Source organism: Callospermophilus lateralis, chromosome 8 (genome assembly GCF_048772815.1).
Source record: "Callospermophilus lateralis isolate mCalLat2 chromosome 8, mCalLat2.hap1, whole genome shotgun sequence".
NCBI lineage: Eukaryota > Metazoa > Chordata > Mammalia > Rodentia > Sciuridae > Callospermophilus > Callospermophilus lateralis.
Genome location: NC_135312.1, coordinates 107,538,993 through 107,555,621, shown reverse-complemented (window position 1 = coordinate 107,555,621; position 16,629 = coordinate 107,538,993). Strand labels below are relative to the sequence as shown.

The 16,629-nt window shown below is 38.2% G+C and overlaps 1 protein-coding gene across 4 annotated transcripts in view; it reads left to right on the top strand.

Moving 5' to 3' along the window:
* Positions 1 to 16,629, top strand: part of Fnip2 (folliculin interacting protein 2) — a 111,825-nt gene that overhangs the window by 51,937 nt on the left and 43,259 nt on the right. For 2 of the 4 annotated variants that reach the window (XM_076864247.2, XM_076864246.2), the window contains exons 2-8: positions 829 to 955; positions 3,695 to 3,847; positions 6,514 to 6,614; positions 6,793 to 6,864; positions 8,522 to 8,622; positions 8,801 to 8,890; positions 10,400 to 10,471. In XM_076864247.2, the coding sequence (XP_076720362.2) occupies positions 829 to 955; positions 3,695 to 3,847; positions 6,514 to 6,614; positions 6,793 to 6,864; positions 8,522 to 8,622; positions 8,801 to 8,890; positions 10,400 to 10,471 (716 nt within the window). The remainder of the gene's footprint in view (positions 1 to 828; positions 956 to 3,694; positions 3,848 to 6,513; positions 6,615 to 6,792; positions 6,865 to 8,521; positions 8,623 to 8,800; positions 8,891 to 10,399; positions 10,472 to 16,629) is intronic. The other 2 variants (XM_076864249.2, XM_076864248.2) reach the window with 1 other exon arrangement.

Sequence of the window (16,629 nt, the reverse complement as noted above, 5' to 3'; positions counted from 1 at the left end):
AGCCTCAAATGGGTGATGATTGAATTGATCTGAATGTGCCGAGAGCAGTACAGTTTTCATTATTGCTTTTTCTATAGTTCTCTCACTCTGATATCATTTATTACTGAAGAATAAACCTGTATTTTCTTCTGAGTAGTTTTGTCCCAGTAGCTTTTGGTCTGCTTAGGAACAAGCTGTGCTTCCTAGCTATAATCTTTAGCACTTCAGATGCTGTGCAGTGATGCACTTGGTTTTCAGAACTTCTGAATCAGAGCCAGACATAATAGGGGAAAATAATAATTCAGAATATATAACTTTTCTCAATGTGACCTGAGTGTGGGTGGCTGGAAGAGGGAGTGAGAAGGCTCTACTGACTTGTTCCACATGGTCCCCTGCTCAGTGACACAGAAGCTTAAGCACTCCTTTACTTCTGGTGTGCCATCCTCAGAACCCAGGCATCCAAATTTAGCCCTCTCTGCATGTCCTTGCAGTTTTTGGCTGCCATCTGTGCCCAAACTGGCTTTGGAAAGAGAAGCTTTCTCTCCAGTGATTTATTATTTAAAGCAGTCTTCCCAACCTTTCTCATGAAAACTGGCAGTACTTATAAGGCACCTTGGCATCCACATTGGAGGCCATCGCCCCTGATTCCTACATACCCCAGGTCCGAGGGGGATCACTATCATTCTTCTCTCTCTCTCTCTCTCTCTCTCTCTCTCTCTCACACACACACACACACACACACACACTCAAACACACTCAAACACACACGTGTTGGCTGAAACTTACTTGTCCATGATCATCCCAGGTGTTGGAGGTAACCTAACTTCTCTCTCCCTTTTTAATCCACAGTTGGTCATGTTCAGAGTTTGACTTGAGTGACATTCGCCTGATAGTTTACCAGGACTGTGAGAGGAGAGGCAGACAAGTGTTGTTTGATTCTAAAGCTGTTCAAAAGATTGAAGAGATGGCAACTCAGGTATGAAATGCTGATTTGCTTTCACCTTTATCATTTGTGCTTTTAACTGCCTTGTTTTGCTTTTCTTTTAATTAAAAATTTTTTTTTTTTTTTTTTGAGTTGGGGTCTTGCTACATTGTCCAAGCTGGGCTCAAGGGATCTCTCAGTCTCCTGAGTGCTGAGACAGATGTGTGCCTCCATGCCTGGCTTTTAACCACTTCATTGACCCATCACTTATTAATCCATGATTATCTTAAAAGTATATTGCATGCTATTCATGGTTTAGAAAAAAACATAAGCAGACCCCTCTTCCCTAGCTAGCATGCACATGTTCATTAACAAACACACATGAAACTGTTAGTGGGTAATCATGACAAGAGATGACAGTGTATTTAAATCTTCCTGGAGGTGAATTTGCTGGTCAGTTTCCATCCAGTAGGATTTTTGTATGTCAAGCATGTGAATCAAATGTAGGAAGAAGGCAGAACTCTGAAATGCAGAAAGCAATAAAGCGTTTGCCTGAAGAGAAGTAATGTATCATTCTTTCCTGTGTTTCTCATAGATATTTAAAGTATTGTATAGTATTAGGTTAAACAAATTTATATAGCTTTTTTAACATAAAGTGCCCATTTTCATCTTCTAAAAGAGTGTTTTTCAACCATATTTGACCAAGGAAGATTTGATTCATTTAATTTTTTTTTAATAGAGAGTGGTATTGGTGAGGTGGGGCAGAGCTTGGAGGGGTAGGGTGAGGCAGGTGAGTGGGGCTAGCTATGGGGATAAAAGAACAGTTTTTTACCCTTTTGAGCCAGAATAAGAAAGGTGAGAAGAGTCTGGTCCTCCTTGAGTCTTTGGCTGTCAGTCCAAGGTACTGCTAAATTATGATCCTTAGGCCTTTCACTCTCTTTTCAGTATTTGTGCAGATGCTTACAGATTAAATACCTCCCTTTGTACTCATCCCTTTCATGCTCAGTAGCTTGCTACCCATACTGAACAAATTCTGGCAGTTTGTAGAATGTCTGCCCTAAGTTAATGAGCAGTTTATAGCTTGGTCTTTGTCTCATGGGGCCTAGGGGCCCTGCTTTCGATAACGATCACTTTTGCAGAAAGGAAGTGTTTGAAGGCAGTTTAGCAAGGTGGATTCCACAGCACTTCAGGTGGAATTGTACCAGGTAGCTAATCATTATAGAAGTTGTTGGGCTTGTTAGGTAGGTGGAGGAGCAGGTGAGACGTCTTTTGGTAATTCACTGTAGGTTTTAATTGTGGATTGGAATTAAAAGCTTTGGTGAGCCAACATTTGACCCTTTATTGGTGGACAGGAGATGGAAACCCCTTTTTCCCTGAATACATCACAAAGATGGTTTAGTTGAGGACACACGTCCCATCACTAGGGCTGCTATGATGGAGGGGAAAAATCCTCACTGGTTTTCAAGCGAACTGGAATTGTCAGAATAGCAGAGTAGTGATAACTCTGTAATCTGGAACATAGGCTTTCTTAGAAGCACTTGTTTAATCAAAAAAGCAGCTTAGGTTCAGGAACATTTGTAGCTTACCCGAGACTACACAGAATCCAGCTGGTGCTCTGCTCACTACCAGGTGCTGTGTCCAATTATAGACTGTTGACTGTGTTGTTCGCCAGCCAAAGGGTCCCACAGTCTGTGAAGCAGGTGGGACTTCCTGTCATTTTAGGCTCTCTGAGGGACTATGTTTCTGGCATAAGTGGCGTTAAATAACAGCAGTACAACTTCAAATGCCATCATTGCTGGAGTGATTGTTGTGGACCAGCACATTTTATGTTTTCCTTATATTTTTTTCCCATTTTCACCCTCACCCCCACTTGGCAAGCACAAAATGTCATGAGTTTGTATAAAACACATGACTGCAGGCATTTGCATTAGACCACCAGTGTGACTGTCACACTGAAGATTAGATAAGCTGCAGTTGCATTCATGGTTTTCCAAGCAAAAGCTGTATAAGGAAAAAAAAATAGTTCAGAATAGAAACTGCTTCTCATAGATGCTGCAGGATGATTCTGTAGGGAACGATAGCTTCTGGTGGAAGATGAAGTAAAAAATTAATGGTGGTAAATCTTTATACCTTCATGTCACTATCATAAGAAATTAGCACTGAACCCTGTTGAGGGAATATGGAGTAGATAATCCTCTGTCACCTCTAACCTTTAAAGACCATATTTCCATCACATGCTGTGTAATTAACAGTAGCTCCTGTTTCAGGGTTTGGGCTTCATCTTTCACAATTTCAACCTCGTGATTTTCTTTCCTGATACCTTCAAAGAGATACTAGAAGAGGTGTGTCATGAAAAACACAAGCCCAGCCTGTCCAAATTAATAGTTTGTTGTCTTAGTTCCATTTGCTTGTTTAAAATTTAGACTTAAATCACCATCTTTCTCCTCATCATTTTCATAGTTTATGATTTTACATGATTAACTAAAGATTTTTTTAAGAATTGAAAACCTTCGTTATCATTTCATGAAATACAAAAGCTGGTAATTAAGGAGAATAATGTCTAAATTCACTAGTTTTTGTGTAGTACCTTCAGCACTTCCCCTCCCCAAATATTATAGGCTCCAAGGAATCATATTTTTGTCATAATTTTAAAGAAAAAGTCTATGAGAGCTCCTGGTTTTGAATGTAGTGCAGGTTCCTGCACGGTTTGACAAAGGAATTCCCAGTGAAGAGCTTGTTGATGAAGCCTGATATACTTAGTATCCTTTACCTTGCTTGCCTCTCTTAACCCAGAAAACAGAGGATGTCCCTGTGAAAACGTCAGCCAAGTGCTGCCAAGGAAGTAGCAGCAGCAGCAGCAGCAGCAGCAGCAGCAGCAGCATCTCTTCCCATAGTTCTTCTGGAGGATCTTTACAACACACCAAGGAGCAGCTTCCAAAGTACCAGGTAAAACATGCCTTCTGTAGGAACACCCCATGGGTTGAAGTAATTTACTGTAACTTCTCCTCAGGGGCTAATGCCTGCTGGAGGGTTCTACTTCAGGAATGTGAGAACAAGTATTCAACAGAGTGATCCTAAATGTTTCACATCAGTGTTGTTTTCACACTTTGTCTTTTATCTCTATAAAAATTGTAATCCAGCAGAGATGATACAGCATAATACATACTGAATGAGGAAGAAATATTGCAAACGAGGTAAATTTTTTTTTGTTTCCTTTGCTGTTATTATTATTTTGATCCAGAATAATAAACCTATGAACTCCTAAAGATTCTTTGAATGCATATGGGCATCCTGAGAAGGTAGAACTTGCCAGTGAAAGAAGAAAGTTTTGTCTAGCAGAAGAAATAAATAGTAAGGCCAAACTTGAGAGTGAAGGTTTGAGGGCTGGTTTGGCATTCTTTTTTTAAAATTTTATTTATTTATTTGTTTTAGCTGTTGATGGACCTTTATTTTTTATTTGTATGCAGTGCTGAGAATCGAACCCAATGCCTCACGACATTTGAGGCAAACGCTCTGCCACTGAGCCACAACTCCAGCCCAGGTGGCATTCTTTTACACTGTGAGTTGTGTGTTTGAGGAGGTAGAGGATAGGAATGAGGGCCATAAAATGAGAAACATTGACTAATTAGATACAAAAGTAGAAATGTTTTGTAAATTTTGAATAGTAATGGCAGAAGGGCATTAATTGATGGGTGATGTACCAAACTTTCTCTTTTAAGCCCATGTAGAATCTTGCCTTCTGTGTTGCTGAAAAAGCAAAGCCAGGGTAATTACCAGCAGCCACAGGCCCATAGGAGTGTGTTAATTTCGTAATCAGGACTTGGGCCATGCATTTGCCCTTATTGTACAGTGCTTTGGGGGGTCTCAAGTAGTTTGTAATTTAAAAATTATAGAGTGAAATTTTCAGCTAGTTGATAATTGCAATTTATATCCCAAGAAAAAAAGCAGATTATAAAATTAAGAAGGTTATTAGTAAATAAGGTGATAGCCAGATGGTTTCTATCTGCATGTGGTGGGAAGAGGTTGATGTGAGCTCTAATCCAACAGAGGAACCTGGTTAATAAGACTGGTTGGTTTACTTTATCTTTCCACCTCTGCCATCTTGTGTAAGTAGGTTATATATGTGTGTCAGTGTGTGTATATATATGTATGTGTGCATTTGGAGTTTTAGTAAATGAAAAGAAACACGGGGGCATAGCTTAGTGGTAGAGCATCACCTAGTATGCACAAGGCCGCACGTTTAATCTCCAGTGTTGCAAAAAGAAAAAGAAATGAAAACAATTCAGTGGAGAATGTTGAGGTTGATCCCCATGTTTTTCCTCAGATAGAAAGCACACTGTCAAAGAGTCTGACTGATGGGTTAGGGTGCAGGGAATGTTACTTTGTTTCAAGCTATGCTGGGGTGCCTGTGGAACACTGGTTTGTTCAGGATATTTCTATCCTGTCCATCATTGTGTCCCCAGGACTTAGCATATGTACTTAAGACTGCTATATCCCAAAGGATTCAGATATAGGATTTTTAGAGCCCGAGGAGAGGTCTGGGCCTAGAGATAAAAATGTAGCAGGTATTCCTATGTGCATAAAAATCAAAGTCAAAGAATGTTTGATTGAAAATGCAGGCAGTGAGCAGAAGTGCCCTCCAGGGAACAACCATGTTTAAGGGATGATTTCAGAAAGAAGAGATTGAAAAAGCAAAGTAGTAGTTTTAAGAAAACAAATTGGAAAGTGTCCATTAGATTTGACAGGAAGGTGAAAGTTATCCTTAGAGCAAATGAAATCGATGGAGCATGAGAGGTGAAGTTAGGCTGTGCTGGTTAAAAAGCAAAGAGAGGGTTGGGGTGTAGCTTGTGCATAGCACCACCAAAATATAAAAGTAAATGAGAATATAGTCCATCCTTTCGGATAACAAAAAGGCATGAAAAAAAATGGTTCGATGTTGGGAGAGTCAAATATTTTTGAAATATTTTTGTATAATTTTAGAACACTTGGACCATCTGTTGTCTTTTGTACCTGCACAAAACCCTGCCTGCACTAATTGACATTTTTGATCAAGTCTGTAAATTATTTGATTGAATAATACTGAATTATATTTCTTCTCAGGATGAGTTCTTAGTACCAAGGGAAGATTTACCCTGTTTCTTCCATAATATAATCTATTTAGAATTTATAAATGGAAATAATGATAATCTTTTTCTTATAATAATGTTAAAAATGATTTCTAATGAACACTTGGATCCTATAAACATAATATGTTTAAAGAAAGAAATCAAGAACATTAATAATAATTTTGGGGAAAACCCAGGCAATCAACATTACAGATTGTGATTGTAAGATGACCAACTCCAGGTTTAAGAAATAATTGTAGTTACCCAGTAAAGAGGGACCCCGAGATTAATAAATCTTGTTTTCTTTTTTTTACTTCTGCACCATTGTATATTTTTCCTTTTTTTCTTGAAGTTTTAAAAATGTCTTTATTTAGCACAGCATGATTATACATGACAGTGAATCATTGTCACATACTATATGTGCATACAACATAACAACATTGGTGCTATTGCATTGCATGTCGCATAGTTCCACATACTGACTTTGACTTGGTTTCTTTTGTGTAGTACACAAGACCAGCTTCCGATGTCAACATGCTAGGGGAAATGATGTTTGGCTCAGTCGCAATGAGTTATAAAGGCTCCACCTTAAAGATACACTATATACGGTGAGTTTGAACTTCTTTTTCTACAGTTTTGAGAAGTATGGTGATATTATATTTGAGAAATATGGTGATAAGTATGGTGATACCGACTCCGTAATTTAAAAATGCACTTCTTCCCCCATCCATCCATCTATCTATCTATCTATCTATCTATCTATCTATCTATCTATTTATTTTCCAGTTCTCCTCCGCAACTGATGATTAGTAAAGTTTTCTCTGCTAGAATGGGCAGCTTCTGTGGAAGTACAAATAAGTAAGTCATATTTTTGTATGTGTCTTTTTCTATATAGAGTAACTTTTTGTGGGCCATCAGACGTTTTGAAATGAGAAGCAAAATGAATCTAGATTAACAGAAGGGTTTTAAAGGGTTAGGCAGTATCCAGTAACATTGAGCAGGGGAAGGACTTTGACTTTCTTGGGTATCCTTAAAGACAAAGCAGCATCTTTATTTTGGGTTGCCTTCAGTTATCCACTACATTTCTACAGGCAGCTACCAAGTTTTAATTTTCTGGAAAATAGAAGGGGAAAAAAGGAGTAACTATATTACCAATTTAATGCCATTCCACAGTATTATTTTGTCTTTAAAAGTATGTATTTCTGAAGGATTGAAGTACATAATGACTTTTTCTGGGAAAATCACAGTGTGTGGTAGGAGGGTCGTCTGTACTTGCTATCTATTCTGAGCAGTCAGTGTAGCCTTTGTGATTGATAGGTATTTGAACCATGTAATCATTTGATTTGCCCCTCTTTTTGCACTTGTGCATAGACTAAAAATACTGAAATGTTTAACTTAAATTTTTATCACAATGCATTTATTTATACATTTTGAACTTTCAAACAGAAATATTTCATATGCTTGTTATATTTTGTTATATATTTAAAGGAAGTACTTAGTATAAATAAGGGACATTCCTAGATGTTAAATGAATAACCCCGGGAAATTAAAATGTTATTCCTCTGCATCTTTGGATACCTCTGAGTAAAAATTTTGCTTTATGCTACAACAAAATAGTTTGAACACTTAACATTGGGCTACCATGACTAAAGCCAATGTGAGAATTGATGTTTATTTATTATGAGATATACTTTTTTTCAGCCCCTTGAAATTACCTGAATGTTTGTCACACTACTGCCCTATAGTAAAATATTGAGCTCAGATTTAAGTAAAAATTATTTGGCTTCATTATGCTACATTATCCTTAAAGTCTTGATATTTATTTTCCTGTTAAAGAATACATTATTGTAATAGGGGCTAGGGTTTTAGCTCAGTAGTTGAGTGCTTGCCTAGTGTGCATGAGGCACTGGGTTCCATTCTCAGTGCCATATATAAATAAATCAGAAGAATACAGTATTAAAATCTATTTCCCTCACATTTTTATGAGTAATTCTAACTTTTTAGAAGTTGTGAAATCAAACTCCTAAGAGAATCATAATTTCTGATGCATCTCACCCCTGAAAAAAGTTGCTGAATTATTCATAGATGTTAATCAAGAGTTAAAATTAATTTTATTTTGAGGGTTTATGTAAAACCCTTGAAATGAATAGCAACATCTTTAGTGTCAGTTGCTAAAGCAGAATTTAGAAATGAATAGCAGTATCCTAGGTGTCAGCCACTGAAGCAGAATTTAGAGTTTGTTGTCCTGTTAAAGAATATGAAATTGTTAGGAATGCAATTATTTAGTTGTATGGATCTGGCTACTTCTAAAAAGCTTTTATTTTCCTTCAACAAATTCTCCTTCACTTGCCAATTTAATTTCCTTTGGTAGATGTGAGACTATCAAATACAGTTGTATGCATTTGGGTGTCACTCAGCAGTTGTATATATTTGGGAGTCCACTAAAAAACAGCTTTTTATTAGCCTGTTGATGTTTTTCTCCTCTCTTTGCTTTCCTCTTCCTCGCCGGATTTAGCTTGCAAGACAGCTTTGAGTACATCAACCAAGATCCTCATACCGGAAAACCAAACACGAATCAGCATAGTTTGGGTCCTGGTCGTGCCGGAAGTAACCTAGGTAAAATGAGACACGCAAACAGATTTTTTCTCTGAATACCACTATTATGGGTGTGTTTTACTTTATTTGAGTTGGTTGTGTTGTGTTGTTTTGGTTTGGTTTTGCATTACTTTTAATCGGTATTTATTTTTGTGTATGTGTGTGCTTTGTTTGCCGTCCTCTGTGTGTCTGTCTCCAGGTCTGCTGCAAGCATGCAGCAGCAAACTGCTGCAGGGGGCAGCTGAAGGAGGACCTCTCCGGCTCACCCGGAGTGCTTCTTTCTTTGCAGGTTTGTGTGGAATGCTGAGTACAGTGTGACCCACACACATTAATAAATCCTATACTGGTTCTCAGAAAAAGTCCTATTTGTGCTTTCCTAGAAATTCAAGGGGCTCTTGTGATAAGAGACATAATTTCAAATGCAGCCAAATTCATGATGTTTTTGAAAATTCATCTCATGAACCTCTATAGTAAATGTCTCTACTAATATCCCAGGGTAAGCTGATTTTGATCTGAAATGAGCCCTTAGGGTTTCTAAGACAATTCTTTTTTCTGATTTTCCTGGGCCTCTTTTGCTGCTATGAACTGTTTCCCTTTGCCGTGGTGTTTTCTCTCCATTTGTTCACTTGCATCCTTATCTGCATGGAGTTTTTTTAAAAGTCACTGTAATTAAAGAGCATGGAAGATTGATCAATCTCTCTCTCTCTGTGTCTCTCATTTAAATGATGTAAATGCAGTTTCTAGGTTCTTCACAGTTATAATCATCGAGGTGTTCTAACATTTCACTGGCCTTGCTAGCTGAGGCTGTTCAATGTGTATTATAGTCTTGGCATGATTAACAAGTGTGGGGGATCTTCATTACTAATGTTTAAGATTGTGAGTATGGCAAATGATATTTTTCATTCTGTTCTTCGTATTCTGAAATATGCTAAACACCATAGTTAACTGACATACTAATGAAACTGACACCCTCCCACCTACTTAGAGTGAGGATAACATGTTGATATACTCTCTTTAAAATTGTGAAAATAAACATGTTTCAGAAAATAACTTGCAAGTACAACAATCAGGCAGGACACTGGGCTTCTTGTACATTATAAAACTTACTGAGCAACATTTCATCTGCCTTGCAGCTCATTAAGAGTACAACTCCAGCCAATCTAAAGTCTTCCTATAAGTTTTTAATACTTCAGATTTTCCAAAATTCTTGCCAACATATGAGTTTTTCTAAGTAACTCGACAATAGTACTGTGTATGGGTGTATATGGAAAAGAAGTAGAGGAAGAAATATTTGAAAAGGAATATAAGTGTTTTCTGTCTGCCAAGAGAGTGGGTTATAAATAGAAACATTTTTTGAATTTATGAAATGGTTTTCAAGTATTTCTCTTCCCTAAGTTGCCTACAGTTACTACTGAAACTAATTATAAAGCATTTTGAAAATATAGTGCTATGTAAGTACTACTATTAATGAGGAAAATAGTTAAAAATATTCACTTGAAAAATGATCACTGTATTATCTGCACAATTAGTTTATGATACAGGATTTTTTAAAGGGTGGAATTCATTCAAAAAAGTTTATGTGCTTCAGTAGGATAAAGGCAGATACTTCTGTTTTCTTCTTTCTTTCATCATCTATGTATTTAATTTTGCTTTCTAGTTAATCTCTATAATAAACAGGCCAATCACCAATAGCAGTAGCCTACTTTGAAATGTAAAGATTACGGCAGTCATTTTTGAAATTTTTGTATCTTTGGATTCAAAACGTCAATAACATGTTTTCCTTGTACCTTTATCTCAGCACACAGCACCCCAGTTGATATGCCAAGCAGAGGACAGAATGAAGACAGGGACAGTGGCATTGCTCGATCAGGTATTTCCTTTTATTGGTTTAACTAATGCAGTGAACTATCCATAAAGATTAAAAAAAAAAAAAAAGTTACCCATTTTCTGTTTTTCCAACTTTTTAAGCCTCATCCTCTATTTGTTGTTTTGTTTTTTTCTCCATATTCTCATGTCCCAAGATTTAAAATTTTGACGTGTAACATCTGGGAATGATTATGCAACATAAACTAGTCTTATATCCAAATTCATATGAGACTAGTGTATGCTGAGAAATCTCTTCCCAGAGTGAAGTTTCCTTGAGTCAATAATACTGGGAATTTGTTTGCTGACTTCTGTGTATACAACCAGAGGAGGGAAAGTGTCTGCGAAAATAAATCTTTGAACAACAGTGGAAGTGCCTGCCAACTGACCTGATCACCCTTTCTTCTGTCTTAGAATACTGATCTAAGTTGTGTCTCAGGTACCTTTCTGTTCTTCCAGAAGTCCTAAACTTTACTTTTTCTTTTTAACTAGCCCTGAACTTTCTAATACTGCTTTTAGGATCCCATGGTTTCTGCTTTTGTACATGATGCTGCTTTTGACTTTTGATTTGTGGTTCAGATCTGAGGTAGGTTCTATGTTAGAAGAGAAGTAATCCAGGGACTTAGGTGTGTGGGGTTTACCTGATGATTACACATCCTGTAGGCCTCCTCTATCTTCCAGTGAGTACTAGGAGCATGCTACTGGTTTCTCCTCTGACACATGGCTCCTTCGACCAAGAGGCCAACCAGCCAGCAGTCCCTGCACAGACTGGATCCAGACCTTGGGTGCCTTTCCTCCTGGCCTTTCATTCATTTGTGTTTCCGCCTCTTGCTCTCAGACAGTGCCTCAAAAATCCTTGTTTCTTCTGTGTAATATCAGGGCCCTTCTCCCATTCTGTCCAGCTCTGCTCCCAAGTTGTTAAATGAAATGTATTGTTACTGAATCTCCCTGTTTGGCATTTAATATTTATATATGAAAGAGATGATGGAGAGGGCTGCTAATGCCCCTGAGTGGCAGTTTGCTCCCCTTGCTGTCATTTATATATATGCATATGAATGTATATGTTTATATTACACACACATATGTAACATACATATATGAATAAAGTATATAGTGTTTTATTAGTTGTTAAAATTGATTCATATTGGTATTCATTATCTTCTCTGTGAAGTTGGGCTAATAACCTTTGGTCTGAAACGTAGCTCCCATTGATTAGACTTGTATAATTTTCACTTAAAATCTGAAAAGGTAAAAGGCAATATGTGATGTGCAAGTGAACTGTTTTTCTTTTGTCATATTTAATGATACTCATGGTAATTTCCTCATTTCTTGTGGGTCACTGTCAGCTGAACTCTTGAGTTCCATCAGTTACTCAAAAGATTCTGAGTGTGCACTGAAAAACCCTAGTGTCCTAGTGGCCCTCAGCCCAATGCCATTCTCGGTCCCCAGTGATAGGACTGGCACTGGACCGACTTTGCTGTGGTTGAATTCCAAAGCAGAAAGGTGAGAGCTTTTCACCTGTCTATGGGGGAAGGAACATGAGTAATGTTCCACCAGGGCCTCCTCTGAATGCTCATGTCACGGGATTTCTGTCCTGTTGTAACCTTATTTTACTTTTTATACCCCTTGTTCCAGAAAAGATTCAGAGATTTTTAGGGAACTAATACCAGCAGAAACATTATTAGAAGAAAGTTTGGATTTTCCTAGGTAACTTTAGTTTATAATATAATTGGTAAAATTAGTTCATGTTGTACGAATCTAAATGGCAACTTGTTCGATATTCTTTAGATTCTATATTGCTCTAAAACTACTTTTCCATGCCTTTTGAGAAGCAGGAAAATTGAGTTCACATTAAAGTACAAGTCCATGGCAGCCAGAGCCAAATGTTTTCTTGTAGTCCACGAGAGGGGTTTGGAACTAACCAGATCTGGGAACTGGGGACAGTATGATACAAAGGTTAATTCTGATAATGAAAGAAGACTGGCTGTGTTTGGTAGTTTGGCAATCTGTATTTCCAATCTCTGCTTCTCCTGTTGAGAGGACGGGGTCAAAGGGGATGGAAAGAACTGCCAGTGCCCCTGAGAGGGGTTTTGCTTCCCTGGCTGTCCTGGTAGATGTGCTTACCTTTAGGTTCACACCTGGGAACTGCTCTGATATCCCTGAGTCTACATAGACTAGTGTGAGCTTCACATCTTTGGTGGGATTAAGAACTCTGTTAACGTAAGAGCTCTTTTATCTTCTTATTGTAATCCATTCTCTACTCCTTATTTCCCACCTTAAATTGTGGAGGAACCAAGATCTCGGTTCTAAAACAGAATAGGAGCTCCAAATATTAGAGTTAAATTAGCAGAAGAAGTAGAGAAAGTAAGATGGTGTTTATTGTCTTTTAATTCTGTAATTTTTAACTTCTATCTAAAGAGTAGAGAGATAGGAAAAGTATTGTTGTTGTTATTGTTGTTTGATACTGAGGATTGAATACAGGGGTACTCAACCACTGAGCTACATCCCCAGACTTTTTTTAATATTTTATTTAGATATAGGGTCTTGCTGAGTTGGTTAGTGTCTTGCTAAGTTGCTGAGGCTGGCTTTGAACTTGCAGTCCTCCTGCCTCAGCCTCCAAGCCGCTGGGATTACAAGCATTCACCACCGTGCCCAGCAGGAAAGTTTTTAAGGTAGATTTTATTGTTAGAATAGTTATAGATTTACGGCAAAATTTGGAAGATTTTTTTCACAGAGTTCTCTTATAACTCATCCTCAGTCTGCCCTGTTATTAACATCTTAATATTAGTGTATGAATTATGACAATGAATGAGCCAATATTAATATTAGTGAAGCATGACCATTAGCCAAAGACCATAGTTTAGTTATTTCCTTGGTTTTTACTTAATGCCCTTCTATTCCAGGACCACATTACACTTATTGGTCAGGTCTCTTCAGGCTTATTTGGCCGTGGTGGGTTCTCAGACTTACTTTGTTTGTGTTAATCATGACAGTCTTGAGTACTGGCTAGTTATTGTGTAGAATGCCCCACTATGAGAATGTTGGAAGTTATCCTCATGATGAGGCTGAAGTTGTGAGTCCAGGGAGGGAAGACCACAGGGGTAAAGTGCCATTTTCGTCACATCAGGTCAAGGCTACCTACTGTCACTGTGCCTTGTGACCATTGACACTGGCCTTGTTTACCTGGCCAACGTGATATTTGTCAGGTTTCTCCACTGCAGAGTGACTGTTTCCCCCTCTCCATACTCTGCTTTGGTAAGATGTCACTATCCACCTATGGAGTGGGGAATTGTGGTCCTCTTCCTTGAGAGCAGAGGCTCTCCATAAATTAGTTGGGATCCTTCTGCATGGGAGAAATGTTTCATCTTCCCATTTATTTGTTTATTTGGTTATTATATCAGTATGAACTCCAGGATATTTATTTTTTTACTTTGGATTATAATCTAATAGTACTTCATTTTAAAAAATTGCTGTAGCTCAAATCATCCCAGCTTTGGCTATTGGAAGCTCTTTTTCTTAATTCCTATGCTCCTTTTATATACCCCCATCTATGTTGGGGGTGCTAGTTTGAGCACTGTCTTACATTCTGTGCTACAAAATGCCATATATATATTTACACACACACACACACACACACACACACACACACACACACACAGAGTCATCTTCTGTATTTTTTTTTTGCCCAAGTCCCAGAGTTAGTTGTTTCCTCATTCATAGAATGTTTGTTTCTTGGGGTATAAAGGGGAAATACCTTTTCATTGTATTTTCTTTTGGATATTTTGAATGTATCTTCTGTGCAAAGATAAATTTTAAGAGATTATTTTAGTGGCATAGTTGGTTATTTTAAGTAAGGCCTTGGAAGAAAAGAGAGGTGGGTTTCTGGCATACTAAGCAGATTGCAGGCTCAGTGACTAACAGGACATGGGTTTTAGGGGAGAAGTAAGAGAGAAAGCATGACTCTTCAGTTTCTGACTTGAGAAGACAAGCAGAGGATAATGTGGTGACATTACCCAATGTAGGACAAGCCAGAGGCCCTTCAGGGAGACAGAGAGTGAAATAATTTTTAGCTAGAAGCGTCCACAAATTCTTCACTTGTGAGTAGCCTGCTGTAATTTAGAAATAGAAAACTGACTCAAAAGAGATGAGTCAGCTGAAATTCAGAAGACTTGGATCTGCGAGCAGCATGAGGTTCCAAGGGCTGGGATTGAGACAGCATCATCATTGAGCCTTGTCATCTGCCCATAGTTCAACTCTAGGCTTTCTTCATCAAAGTCGGCAAATCATAGTAAGGAAAACGATTTTCCCATTCTTTTTGTAGCTGCATTTCTTCAGTCTTCAAAAGTGGTAAAACAAATAGGTCGGTATGAGGAACACTTGTAGTATGTACTTTTCAAGTGACTCTACCAGATAAGAATACACATCTTCAAAGCGTTCAGATAAAACTTGTGTTTCAGCCACTCTGCAGATACAGAATGGACTCTGCCCAACATTTGGTTTGGATCAAGACTGATGATATCACATACACATACTGTAAGGATGTGGAAAGGCTTTTTACTCACATAATGAGGGTTTTCTGGAGAGAGTAGGTGACTTCCCAAGTTGGCCAGAAAAGAGCTTGAGAGAACAGGGAAAAGAGACTAAACTGGGGTTTTCTTGGTGGTAAGACTGTGTGAGTGTTTCTGCATGTGGTTTAAACCTCCCACTGGCACCAAAAGAGAGAGCACCTGGACTTTCTCATCAGTTTGCTGAGAGGGAGCAGAATGAGGCCAGGGGGATGGGATGAAGCTTCAAAGCCATCAGCAATAGAATATCAAAAATGAAGTCAGATTCCTCACAATGTAGGTCACCATGGAATAATGCACAATGATGTCCCATTTGTACCTGAGCCTCTTGCTGACTTAACTGATTCAGTGCTTAGTAAAGAGAGGAGCAGGAGTCAAGAGGACGACACTGCTCTTTATTTTTTCATTTTGTTTTTTGGTGCTAAGAATGCATTCTACCACTGAGTTTCATCCCCATGTCTTGGTATTATTTTTTGTGTAGGGGAAAGGCCCTACATGCTGTTGACGTTTGCACCTGTGCACATAGGCAAAAGCTTGAACTTAAGCATGAGTCTTGGTCACATAACCTGAGATCTTTCTGGCACATAAGAAGATAGGAGGACTCTGAGGAGCTGCTAAGAGGGCATCTCCCACTCACTTCCCTGTCTCCCCTGGGAGGCTGCCATGAGACAATTTCTCTTCAACTCCACAGTTCTGATAGGGGACTTCTGCCCTGCCCTCTTCAAATAGAATTGCAGAATATAAAAGTACTTAGCTGCAGTTTAGAACGAGCTCCCAGCAATGAGTGTCCCCCAGCTTGTACTGCAAGCATTGATCCCTTTTGTATTGTTACCATTTTGGGTGTGGGACAAGTATCTTTGGGAGCTGGTCCCTTTGGCTTAGTCTTTCTATCATCTAGGTGATAAACATCCAGGTCTAAAAATGTCTGCTTGTGTCTCTGCTGTTGAGGATCTGGGCCTTGACCTTGCTTTGCTTTGCTCATATTATATTTGTTTGATGTCCTGTAAGGTGTCTTGGACAGAACTTAGTTTCTTTATTTCTTTCCACTTCGTATATTTCAAGTTAGACCTTTGGCATTTTCCTGGAGTGAATATTTGCCATCTTCACTTTCACAGGCTTGATGGCTTTTTCTTTCACTTTAGCTTTTTCGGTTCTAAACTTGCATTCTTATATACCTGCTTAGGAAAAATTAGAATCAGAAAGTAATGAAAGTAGCAGTCAAACCCATAAGGGATCTAGAAATAAATCTAAGAAAATGTGTGATATGTGATGGAGAAATCTTAAAACTTTATTAAAAGACCTAATTGGGTGGAGTGAAGGATCACATTTTACAAATTAATCTATAAATTCAGTGTAATTTGAGTTAAAATCTCCTGTGAAGTCAGACTAAACTTCTACTTCATATGGAAGAACAAAGGACCAAGATTACATATTTTTCATAAGTTTTTGTAGGTACTTCATTCTTAGATCCCAGACTCTGGATAATAGACAAAAGTCAAAAAACTTGGTAAATAAATGCAGAGAATGGATTGATCCCCTAGGGTGGACTAGAGTTTATGTCCCAGATAAGAAATTAAAATTTGAGATGTTTTGAAATCAT